Source organism: Ochlerotatus camptorhynchus, unplaced genomic scaffold (genome assembly GCF_037179485.1).
Source record: "Ochlerotatus camptorhynchus isolate MF236.1 unplaced genomic scaffold, CSIRO-AGI_Acam_v1.1 ptg000503l, whole genome shotgun sequence".
Taxonomy (NCBI): domain Eukaryota; kingdom Metazoa; phylum Arthropoda; class Insecta; order Diptera; family Culicidae; genus Ochlerotatus; species Ochlerotatus camptorhynchus.
In genome coordinates, this window is record NW_027040988.1 from 4,477,465 (window position 1) to 4,489,608 (window position 12,144).

Genomic DNA, 12,144 nt, shown 5'->3' on the forward strand with positions numbered 1-12,144 from the left:
TGGCCGTAGTGTCTAGTGTAATTTGTGCCAGCGCCATCAAATTGTAAAGAAAAGATTTGTAACTGGGGAACTCGGTGTCTAGATTATGAAGCCATTTTGTGTGAGCCTCAACGGCTGTTCTCTGTGATAGGGGTGAGCGACTGTTTCGAATTAAAATGCTTTTCTATTTTTTTTTCATGAATTTTATTTAATTATATACACACTTAGATTTTTTTTACATTAGTCAGTATTTTTTACTGGATTTTTGGATTACTGAAAAAGTCGGTTAATATTCAAATGACTGTTATGACTGTCGTGATTGGATAAAATCGACAAATTTTATTTTTCATCATTACACGGGGTTAACAGAAGTAAGTCTGTCAATTTTCGTAACACATTTTCTCAACTTAAAATTTTTCACAGATTTTTTAAATTTTACCGAAAAGTTCCGCAATTCAAAAACTCAGTAAAAATTACTGACTGGATAAGTGTGTAGTTTACAAGTTTTGATGATTTCATTGATTTATCGGTAAACAAAAAAAAAAATATCCTCGGAAACGAAATAACTGACATCCTACTTTTGAACAAAAATGCTTTCTATGGCATGCTTCATAAAAAAGTTGTAAACAAAATAAATTAAGCAACGCAGCAATTGACTATCGTTATTTTAAGCTTGCTAATTAACGCTAATAATTTATATCAATCTACACTTGTGCGGTGTACTTCTGCATCATTGGGCCGTGTTGCTGGTGAGATGATTAGCACTAACAATACTTTACACATGCACTGGTGCTGGCAGATCTGGATGGATATAATGGAAATCGCGAAGTATGCACAGAACAAGTTCGCCTCTCTATCGACTGTCTCGCACTTGCCGCAGACGTCGCATGCCAACGATTTTCAGCAACCTGTGAATGAAGTGTGGAGAAAATTGAGTTAGAAACAACCAGGAGGTGTGATTTTCACTTACAGTTTCTTTACGTTTGGGTAGTAACATCCAATGTACAATATCAGATTGATGGGGAAGGTTCCGACCCAACTGAGGTGAGTTTTGTTCGCCAGAGCAATTGCGTACAGATAGCCGCACCGTTCACTAGTCATGCGTTTGTCTTCCGGGCGTACGGATTGGTTGTATTTCTGGAATGAAAGATGTAAGGAAGGTAGATTAGATTAATGCTAATTGAGAGTGATTTCATGTGCTACAATTCTTATAGTTTCATCACGGTTGGGGAAAATAGGACAACAGCATCATGATCACCCTAACGGTTGGATTGGCTATTGAACAAGTTTCATAATATAGAGTAGAAAATTAAACTTTTCAATCTTGTATGCAAAGCACATCAGATTTGTTTGAACGAATAAAACTGGTAACTCTAAAGAGTTGATGAGTAGTTGAATGTCCATGGCGAAATCCAAACTGCTCATCTGCAAAAATCGAGTTCGTATAGATTTTTTTTTTTCCTTTGGTTTGTTTTTTCCGTCGATCTTGTTTTCCGTGCTGAGCAGCAATGCACCTGGTCCCTACCTATCGACCCATCAACTCATGAACCGGGGACCAACGGCTTTACTTCCCATCCGAAGGAAGGCGTGATCAGAGATGTTATGCTTCAGAACATCCCGGCGGCGCCGACTGGGATGAGTTCGTATTGATGTGAAGCATAATTCTATTCAAAATTATATTTTCAAAAAGTTTTCTTATTGAAGAAAGCAAACTTATTGGACGGTAGCTAGAAGCTTCAGCTGGATTTTTATCCGGCTTCAAAATTGGAACACATTTTGCATTTTTCCGTCTATCAGGAAAGTATGCCAAATGGAAACATCTGTTAAATAATTTTACCCAGAAATACAAGGTACTCTCTGGGAATCTTTTGATGAGGGTATAGAAAATTCCATCATCACCTCGAGCTTTCATATTTTGAAACTTTTTACTTATAGATTTTACTTCGTCCAAAAGTCCCCCAGGAACCATCAAAAATATTTTCCCGAGAGAAAATATTCAGATAACCCCGAGCAACCTGATTCTCAATAGGACTAGTAAGATCCAAGCTGAAATTATGGGAACATTCTAATTGCTTAGCAAGTTTCTGAGCTTTTTCCAAATTTGTGATAAAAATTTTACCACCTTCTTTAAGCGCTGGAGTAGGCTTTTGAGTTTTTTTTTTTCGAAAATTTTGTGAGCTTCCAAAAGGGTTTGGAACTCGGGTCCAATTTCGAAACATTGTTTTCATAAAATTTGTTGCTCAGGGTAGAGAATCGCTTTTTAATTTTTTTATTACAAATCCTGCCAATGTTATGACAGGTTCACGTATTCTTTGATATTGCCGCCTATGGACATTTTTTCAGACGGATCAAGAGCTGAAGATATAATTTAACCTCGCATTTTGATACTGAAGGAACTCTTGCTTTACCTTCAGAGATTCAAAAGCATTATTATTCATGAAGAGTGAATATGCATAGCTCATAAAACTGCTGATTGTGATTTTTCTTATAAACACATAAATTGCATCCTCTTCTAGCAGCTTACAAGTACAAAGCATCATCATAAAGTCTAATGATTTCATAATTCTTAAAAAAACGCTGTACACGAAACGAAAATTAATTATTTTATTCATCAAACACATCATTTAAACATTTTTGCCAAAACATCAGCCTTATACATTCCATAAGACAAAAAACATAGGTCCTATAAGAATGCATAAAGGTATGTGTGACCGCTTATATATTTAATTTGACACATGATTTTCATTAACTTTTTGCAAGGTGTCTGCTTATTAGTTGATTTATACATTTTATGAATAATCAGCAATAGAAGTAACGTGAATTGAGAAGGCATGGCTTCCTGCAATTGCCCCAGGCCCCAGCTAGGAGGAGCCCTGGCCATAGAAGCAGAGTTGTATTTATAAATTTACTATATATTTTCTGCTAATGCTAATAATTTTAATTTAACGTTCAATCTTAAAATTAAGTGCTGAACTCAAGGCTGAACTTCTGATTTAGTTTTATACGTTGGTCAGCCATTATATCTGAGCTTGTTGGTCACCAATTGTTGAGTTGAGGTAAAAGATCTTTCAGTAGTTTGATTAATTGCAAATTAATGACTGAGTTCTTTTTGTTTTCTGAATATCGAAAGTAATGTTCTGTGATACTTTAATGGCTTTGATGCCACTTCGCATTTTCCAGGGAGAATTAACTGCTTGCTAAGTATTAAAATCAGTAGGAAGACTATGATGATGCTATCGTTCCACATGATTACTTATTATATTGAGTGTTTTGATTAATTTTCGGACATTTTTGAAATCCCAAATCAGAAAATATATATATTCCCGGAGATGAACCAGCGTCTGGCTGAAAATCTCCTTAATAAAGACAACCAACCAACCAACCAACCTATAGATATTGGGTTAAATTGATAAACCTCTCGAATGGCTTTCAAGTGTCTTTCTATGAGATATTCTTATTAAATTTGGGTTCCCTAAATCCTTGTGCGAAATGTATTTTCAGCAGATGTTATGGATTTTTGTTTAAAATGCAGTTGCTCCTAAATGTAGGTATTTTTCTATATCACTGGGGATTTTACGGAAAATCATTAATTTCTAACATCGGTAACACAAAAAAGATTGACATTCAATTAAAAATGTTACTTTCAAGTTAGGGACAACAATCCAACCCTATGATTTGTATGTTTGAAAACTGATTTTGAATGCTATTGAACTGCAATTCTACACTATCAAATGTTACTTTTGGGCATTTTTTACTATTAATTGTAAAGCAATATTTTTTTTTACATTTACATTTACATACAAACCTTTAAATAAAAATAGAAAAACACTTTGTTTGTTCTGAGTTTATGAAAAAAAAAACAAGTGTTAAGGCCCAAACGCAATGTTGGCGGAAGCAGAACGGAAACGGCAAGTTTGACAGTTGTCACTGATGAGATCAACATGCCTAACCGAAGTCAATTTGGTGCTAACTAGTTTTACAAGTAGGCTTACTTGTCGGGATTTTCCGCTGCCGCTGCCGTTCCGCTTCCGCGCTTGGACCTTTATTGTCCCATGTTGAAATTCTATGCATAACAGTCAAATTAAAATTTTGTTATTGAATCTATTATAAATGGATCGATTTGATTGAAGGAGGATGTTTTATGAGCACAGAAAGGGATAGGTGCCTTTTTTGTTGGAACTAAACTGCTCTCCAGTCCAGTGTTGTTAACTTTTAATGGAGTACGATCCGCAGACAGACATGGAAAATAATTTAAATTCATTTCGTGCATTCATTTACATTCATTTGCATCTAACTTTTTTCATCAACAGAGTTCCGTGAAATGACGTATAAAACTTTTTTAAATTTTAATATTAGCTACAACTTTTGTGAATAACTCAAATCTGTATCTCTTATGTATGATGAACCAGAGCGAACAGAACCCACCATTGTTTTTCAGTGAATGCAAGTTACATTCACTGAATAGTAATAACAAGTTCTGCCCGCTTTAGTTCGCCATGCATAAGAGGTACAGATTTAAGTTACTCACAAAAGTTTTAGCTAATATCAAAATCTTAAAAATGCTTTATACGTCATTTGACGGCATTATTTTGATGGAAAAAGTTAGAGGCAAATGAATGTAAATGAATGCACGCAATGAATTTACAGGGTGTTCACTTTAAAAATGTGTAAAAAAAAAAAAATGAAAATACAAGATATTCTTTTCCGAGTGAATTTTTATTGAAGCAATGTTTATTAAGAACCTTTACGATATATTTGCTGGGAGCACCCATTCCCCCCCCCCTCTGCTGTATGACGTGCTTGAAACGTTTTTCAAAAGAATCGCACGCGGCAAGAACCTGGTCCATCGGCATCTCGTCCCAGATCTTGGAAATGAGCTTCTAGTAAGTATCAGTTTGGCACTCGCGATACTCCTTCATCGTGCATGGTAAACAAACGACAAATAACAGCAAGTCTACACTATGCGCGTCGGTTAGCCTATATATGAGGCTAAAGCTGACACCAATACCAATACCCAGACTGCACACGGTGCGCACCTACACAACGATGAAAAGTTGTATTCGAACTTATTGAACACCCTGTAAATGATTTGCCATGCCTGTCCGTAGATAGGTGAATTCCCAACAAACAATTCAGAGTCACAAATAAGCATATATATTGAATAAATGCTGTATTACAGTGTACAATGCTGAAGAAAACGAGTAGTCGAATTATGTGCTGAAAAAAGCTCATTGAGATCGATAGATGCACATTTATTCCACTATTTGCTCTGATCTGAATAATTTTCTTATTTAAAGCTGTATAAACGTTGACTGTCTTCCCAATTCAATCCCAATAACAAACTGAATAAGTGTAATTTGCACATACATTGAAGCTTTAATTCGACTGTTTTCAATTGATTTAATAACATACTTTATTAGACGTCTAATAAATGTTTTCTAGCTCCATTATTAGATTTCATTGCATTGTTTTACAATATTGCTGAATAAAGGTGGATACAGTCAGCATAATAGCTCTCATACCACTATGCGTCCATGTTTTAATCGCATGCCTTATAAATGCTTTATAAACGACGTAGTAGGCTCATTATTACACAACACTGGTTCAGTCTAACAACAAGACGAAATCAATAGAGTAGTGGTTACCGTTTCCACTTTTCAGGTATAAGATCGTGAGTTCAATCCCAAGTTCAACCCCTTTATTTTTAAATAGTAAATCATCGATCAGATGACTCACGATAATGAATGCATTGATCTAGTTTAAAAAATAACCGAGCATCCTTTCCTTGGAATTGGAGAGCTGAAGAGGTAACATTGGTCTCATGCAGTGTTCGGAAAATCATTCTCAAATCTCATTAATTGAGCCTCTCTCCGAGAATAAACTCGCATGCGAATGCGGGAAACAAAATTTACGCTTGAGATTTTCATTCATATTCACGCACTCACACTCACAACGCTGAAAAATCATTCCAGCTTTAAACGTCAATTGATATCATGTCTATGCATGTTTTGTTAGTTTTCCAACCCCTGATGCACAAACAATAGTAAGAACAATGAATAACGCCAAAATATAAAGCAATGAATTTTTAAACCTGAAAACTCATCGGTGATTATTGCGACGTTGAATTTTGCAAGGCATGAGATTTGAGTTTTTGAGTTTTTCCGACTCTCATATAAAACAACTATGAATTAATAATCATTCCCACAGGGCCTTGAAGGAGCTAAAGTTGCGATCGGGAGAGCTGATAGGTAATCACTTTCAAGCAAGCTTTTACTGATATTGAGCTGCCCTTATGATGAATTCTAGTATAGCTCAGATGACAAGGCAAGCGGCTGGTGATCGGATGGTTCGAATCCCATGCAACGACATGTATATGTATGTAGTTCATTTTCTTCTAATATCTGTGTGGTACGTACATCGTCAGAAATAATGAAAACAATCACTACTAAAGAATAACTAACAGTTCCCCGTCTCCTCTTATTTTCGGGTTAATTTTCCAAAGTTGAATTGAATAATCGTTTTATAATATCTAATTAAACGTTACTTCACATGAGAATCAAGCGTAAGCAGAGCATCACTGTTTTAATTAAATGGAAGCAGTGATGTCTAATAAACGCTGAATAATCAAAAATGTTATCGAATGAGCTCTGTTACAACTCATATAAGTCCAATAACAGCTTCTCGACATACCTTATACAACACCAATAGTACAATGTGTTGTGGTTGAATAAGTTCTCGAGATTTGTGTGAACAAAGCCTGAACAGAAGTTATTATTAAAAATAATGCAAGTATTTTTAAGCATACAGTTTACGTCTAGAAGTCGTTTCTTCAATAGACGATTGTTTGTTGGGTATGTTCCCATTACGTTAATTATTGCTAAATTTAATGACCATTTTCCAAACACAGTCATTCCAAGAGTATTTTTGTTTTAAAGTGATGAGTGGGGGGTGAACCATACATTTTAGAATCCGTAGAATTTCTTCGGCACTTTAAAAAAATCCTTACAAATCAAGAAAACCTGTAGAATTGTATGGTCGGTCCGTATCCGTAGTAAATCTGGAAATCCGTAGATCTACGGATAAACCCGTAGAACTAACCACACTGCTCCAGTCACATCGTCCAGATCGAACCCGCAAAAACCACCAAATTCCGTTTCCACATCGCTATCGTCGCTTGCATACCTATGTGCATACGATGCTTGCAGAAAATTTCCAAAATTATGCCGATAATACGTGTACGCTCGTTCCACCTCGTTTAGAGACGTAAACATACGTGCAAGATGTCAAACGCAATGTTGTCATCAAAGCAACACGAAAAAAAGAGCGTGACGTAGTGGGATTGATATGCGCAGAATCTCCTGCTGCATAGCAAGTTTCTAGGCATGATAGTCCCACTGAATATTTTACGTGTAAAAATTAATTTTACTGAATTAATCGAAGGTAATTTCCTCGGTAATTTCGCAGTTTTCATAAAAAGTGGCAGATATCCGGAGAACTTTGAGATTTGGGCGTAATTGCTTTTGTAAAAAAACACGTCAATCGCCGATTTCTCGCGAATGAAAGAACAATCTTGCAAACAAACTATACCAAATCATAGAAAAACCACAGACAAACAGACATAACACATTGAATATTTCTGACTGTAAAACATCGTCGCTAAAACATTACCGCCATCTATTGAATACACTGTGGTGGGTAGTACGCTGAACAGATGGCGGTAGTGTGTAAACGTCAAACGCAAGGGAATCGACTATGCGCGCCACAGGTGGCGGTACTACCAACTACGATACTTTTAAATTGACCGTTAAATACTTGTTCGATTAACAACTTTTGAGTGTTATGTCTGTTTGTCTGTGGAAAAACTATTCCTCTACCTGTTTGTGTTATTAGTTTTTTAGATTGAGCTTTAATTCGCGAGATATCGGCAAATGACGTGTTTGTTTACAAAAGCAATTACACCCTAATCTCGAAGCTCTCCGGATATGTTCAAATGGGAGTAATATAATCCTGATGAATTTGGACGGCTTAGTGGAATACCTGTATAAAGAGAGAGAGAGAAAAAGATTAGTAATTTCTATTTAATTCCACTGCCTTATTTGCTTATCTTTGACAGATACGCGTATTTCGTCTACAATGTGCAGACTTCTTCAGTGTCTTGTACTAATACTCGACTAGTATTAGTACAAGACACTGTACGACGAGACGAGTATTAGTACAAGACACTGAAGAAGTCTGCAAATTGTAGACGAAATACGCGTATCTGTCAAGGATAAGCAAATAAGGTAGTGGAATTAAATGGAAATTACTAATCTTTCTCTCTCGTTATATAGTAATATAATATTTTATAGTAACGAATAAGTAACACATATTCGAAACTTTAATCGTGTTTTTCTCTTTTCCAACATTTTAAACATGGGACAGTCATGAGTAGAAAGGCAGTGAATGTCAATTAAAATAAATTGAATGATAGGATGCAGGAAAATCTACTTTTTTTTTAAAGAGAAACTCGTCAAATCAACCATTGGAGTTTCATAATGGAATGCTATTAAGATTTCTCTTGATACATATCACCAACCAACCAATTTTACCTCGGTGATCAAGTTGCCCCCGGATCACAGTACAGTACGTCTTGTTCGCTAACTGGACTAAAAGCGCAGTCCAGTTAGCGAATTCCACTCGATAACTGGGCTGACTAGTCAAACGTCAAAAACACTGAGGGGAACTTCGATGAAATGTTTGATCAGCGTTAAAAAAATTAATGTGCATTGAATTGAAACAGGGTAAATTTTGTTATCATTATTTTCACAGCATTCAATTTCGCGAGTTTAGAAAGGCTTAACGCTTTCGCTAAAAACGCTTTCGCTAAAAACGCTTTCAGGTCCTGCTTTCAGAGTGAAATGAAAATAATTACTAATTTATTTATATTAACACTTAATATTCCATTCGAATGCCCCTCATCAATTTTGACAACGAAGTGTCAAACTAAATGTGACGTATGGCTGCTTTTTAACTGGGCTACAGACCAGTTTACGAACGCCCAGTTAAAGAAAACCCCGGTTACCGAACAAATACTGTAGTTACATTTTTTCATTTGTTTTTTCAGCGAAATGTAGATTTTGATTTTAGTCTGATTTTTTTAAATCAAATTTAATTTGATAGCAGGAACAAAACGATCATAGAGGTAACTCTAAGACTAGAAGGTCCCAAAGAAACGTGCTCAACTTTTTGGCTCAGCTCTGGAACTCTCTTCGGTCCCAAGCAAATCGATGTACCCCTCGAAACATAGGTGAATCCACGAACCCCTCAACATAGTGTAGCACTAGAATTTCGACTAGAATGGGATACGTTAATCGTTAATTTGCTTGGGACCAATAGGCTAGTCAAGTAGTGAGCCAATTTAAAATCGTTAGTTTCCTCCGGTTGATACGATCGTGCATTTCAAATTCAAACTTCACAAGCAAATAATATGGGAGCCCCCGAAGGATAGCTGCCCCTCTGGATCTTAAATGCGGCTCTACTTCCCGTGTCTCCTCTGTATTCAAGCGAGTATTTTTCATCTTATCGAACGTGCCATATTAAATCGCTCGGCAATAGTTATAGAGATCACAGGTCGCTGGTTGGTATAACCGATTTATGAATTGGTCGTTTGCCTATAATTCCACACTTAGCTTGTGTAACAAAGACCATCTACTTACCGCTCCTGGTGTGTCGGTGAAGGCTTCCTGTAGGAAATTGGTAGATGTTGGCCCAGGACAGAAGATCGTTATGTTCACATCGAAAGGCTCATTCCGGAGTGTTTCAAAATATCCCTACAATGAAAAATAATGCTCATGAAAGTGTAGACACAACAGATTATCCAATTACGAAATACTAATAGAAAAAGTAAACACAGAAGTGATAAACAATTTCTACGTCACAGCTCGCAATCGTCGTTATCTTTTTCTGCTAATACATATACCTACATGCAGTGCATGTTTAGCTCCCGTATAGCTCGCCGAGTTGGGAGCCCCTATCAAGCCGGCCGTACTGCTTGTCACAGCCAGGTGACCTTTCATCGAGTTGCGAATGAAAAAGTTAAGAGCGATTCGCGATAGATGAACTACCGAAAAAACGTCCAGCTCGAAAAGCTCCCGGTCCACCTTGACACTGATATTGTTCCAGTCGGCACGTTGCGATCGTCCGGCATTGTTGACCAGGATGTCCAGGGTCTTGAACTGATCGATTACCATATTGAAATAGTCATTGTGATGATTTATATCCAACATATCCATCTGCAGCACGTACACATCGTTCGGCCCGAGAGAGCCATTGGATTGCGCTATTGTTATGTAGGGAGAACATAGAGTCAGATGCTAATATTTTCTCACGAATCGAGTGATATCATCTCATGCACCTACCTATACAATCTTGCTTAACCTTAAGTAGCTCCGAAATGTTTCGAGCTGATAAACACAGACGAACACCATTCTTTGCGAGCGCTATTGCCAAATCTCGTCCGATTCCGCTTGATGCTCCAGTGATCCAAACGACTTTTCCCTTCAGAGATGCTAAAAGAAATCATTCGAAATCATCGTTTAATGAAAACGTCTGTGTGTGGGGGGATAAACCCCAATATAGGATCACAAACAGTTATAGTATGCTTACATATGGGTTTGCCCAATTTGGACAGTACGAAGAGTTCAATGTCCGAATCCAGCACCAACCAGAGAATGAGCCGTACCAGAAAGTAGACAATCGTACAGATGGCAACGAAATTGAAGAAGAAAGCCATTTTCCTAGTCTCCTCGAGGCACACGCCCCTCTATAATCTGATGTGCTTTTGAAAAATTCCAGCAGCTATACCTCACTCATTGACTGACTGCCACTAGGTATATAAGCGATGATACCGAGTGTAGACGACAATACGTCGTCGTTCCTACTGACCCAAAACGATACTCTGCTGGTGGCTGTCGTACCTACCTATCAACAATATAAATAAAAATGCTCTGCGTTGCTTGACTGCGCCGACTTATTAGTTGACGCGTATGTGTGACTGCTGCCTTATTGCCACCGTAAACTAAATATCTACACGCGCTCGCATTCAAACACACCTCGGAAAACATCAGAACTGCCTTGGCAGTATATTTTTGGTTTCAAATACGTTTAAGTGTCTTCTAGTTCTATCTGCCACAATTTTCCATACGCTTAATCCCACTGTGTGGTATCACTTTCTTCGGAACTGCAACTACGCTTGGCTTAAACTATCGACGCGAGCGCAGAAGTCAAGAGAGAATCCAGAGAGTGGATCTCCGATTTTTTCTAGACTTACCTGGCGGAGGAGAAATCACGGTGAATGTCAATACGGAATGCGCATATTGCTCAGTGCATTTGCTTGAACTACCTGTTGCTCGCGCACTGTCAATGGTGTCCATATATACATGCCTAACAGCAAACCGGTATGGGTGTAGTCGCTTTAGTGAGAGACAGTGTAACATTTCCGATATTTTCCTATTTATGACATGTACTTGTTGTAATACAGTGAACATAATAGTACTATGCATATGATTTAACTTTTTAACTGGTAAGCTATTGAATTAACCGATAATCAAACCAAAATACAGTCACATTTACAGCCAGACATGCTTCGGCAGCTTGAAGCATTAAATTTATGTCTACACTGTATGTGTTAAGGCGTCGCAAGCATATGACGAGGGAATGGAAACATGCAAAATGAACAGAAGGAATCGGTTTAACAATATATTTATGATCGTTTGATTTTGTTTTAAAACTAGAGATATTACGAAATGATTGATATAAAAGTGATTAAACATAAATATAATCACCCTTAGGGTATGGCATCCTTTCGGTTTTTACAGCATTCGTAATTCAACTCGTGTGCATAGAAGAATGGGTTGTCTTTATGTTGGATGTAACTGACGGAAATGGGTCCCATATGCCAAAGTAATGCTGCACTCCATTCCTGTTATCGAACGAATCGGATAGGGTAATTTGCTAATTGTTGCACAGCTAAGCACGCGTTTTTGTTATTTAGCGAATTTTCGATGTAGGAATTCTTCAAGAAATTGTTTTCGATGTAGGAGTTCTTCAAGAAATTGTAGCCACCTCAGTCAGGGGCACTTCTGGAGGGTCGGCACGCTTACCGATTACAATTATGCGCTGCAGGGA

At 37.3% G+C, this 12,144-nt stretch overlaps 1 protein-coding gene across 2 annotated transcripts; it reads right to left on the reverse strand.

Annotated features, from left to right (window-relative positions):
• Positions 1-333: 333 nt before the first annotated feature.
• LOC135712756 (dehydrogenase/reductase SDR family member 7-like) lies at positions 334-11,266 on the reverse strand. 2 transcript variants are annotated; one of them, XM_065235811.1, is made up of 6 exons: positions 10,624-11,266; positions 10,377-10,526; positions 9,942-10,297; positions 9,675-9,788; positions 950-1,116; positions 338-887 (listed from the first exon to the last, which is right to left on the reverse strand). In XM_065235811.1, the coding sequence occupies exons 1-6, from the start codon at positions 10,748-10,750 to the stop codon at positions 833-835; spliced, it is 969 nt and encodes a 322-aa protein (XP_065091883.1). In that variant the 5' UTR covers positions 10,751-11,266; the 3' UTR covers positions 338-832. The 2 variants fall into 2 exon arrangements, with proteins under 2 accessions (XP_065091884.1, XP_065091883.1); XM_065235812.1 differs by lacking the exon at positions 9,675-9,788 and having other exon boundaries at positions 334-887; positions 10,624-11,265.
• Positions 11,267-12,144: the final 878 nt, after the last annotated feature.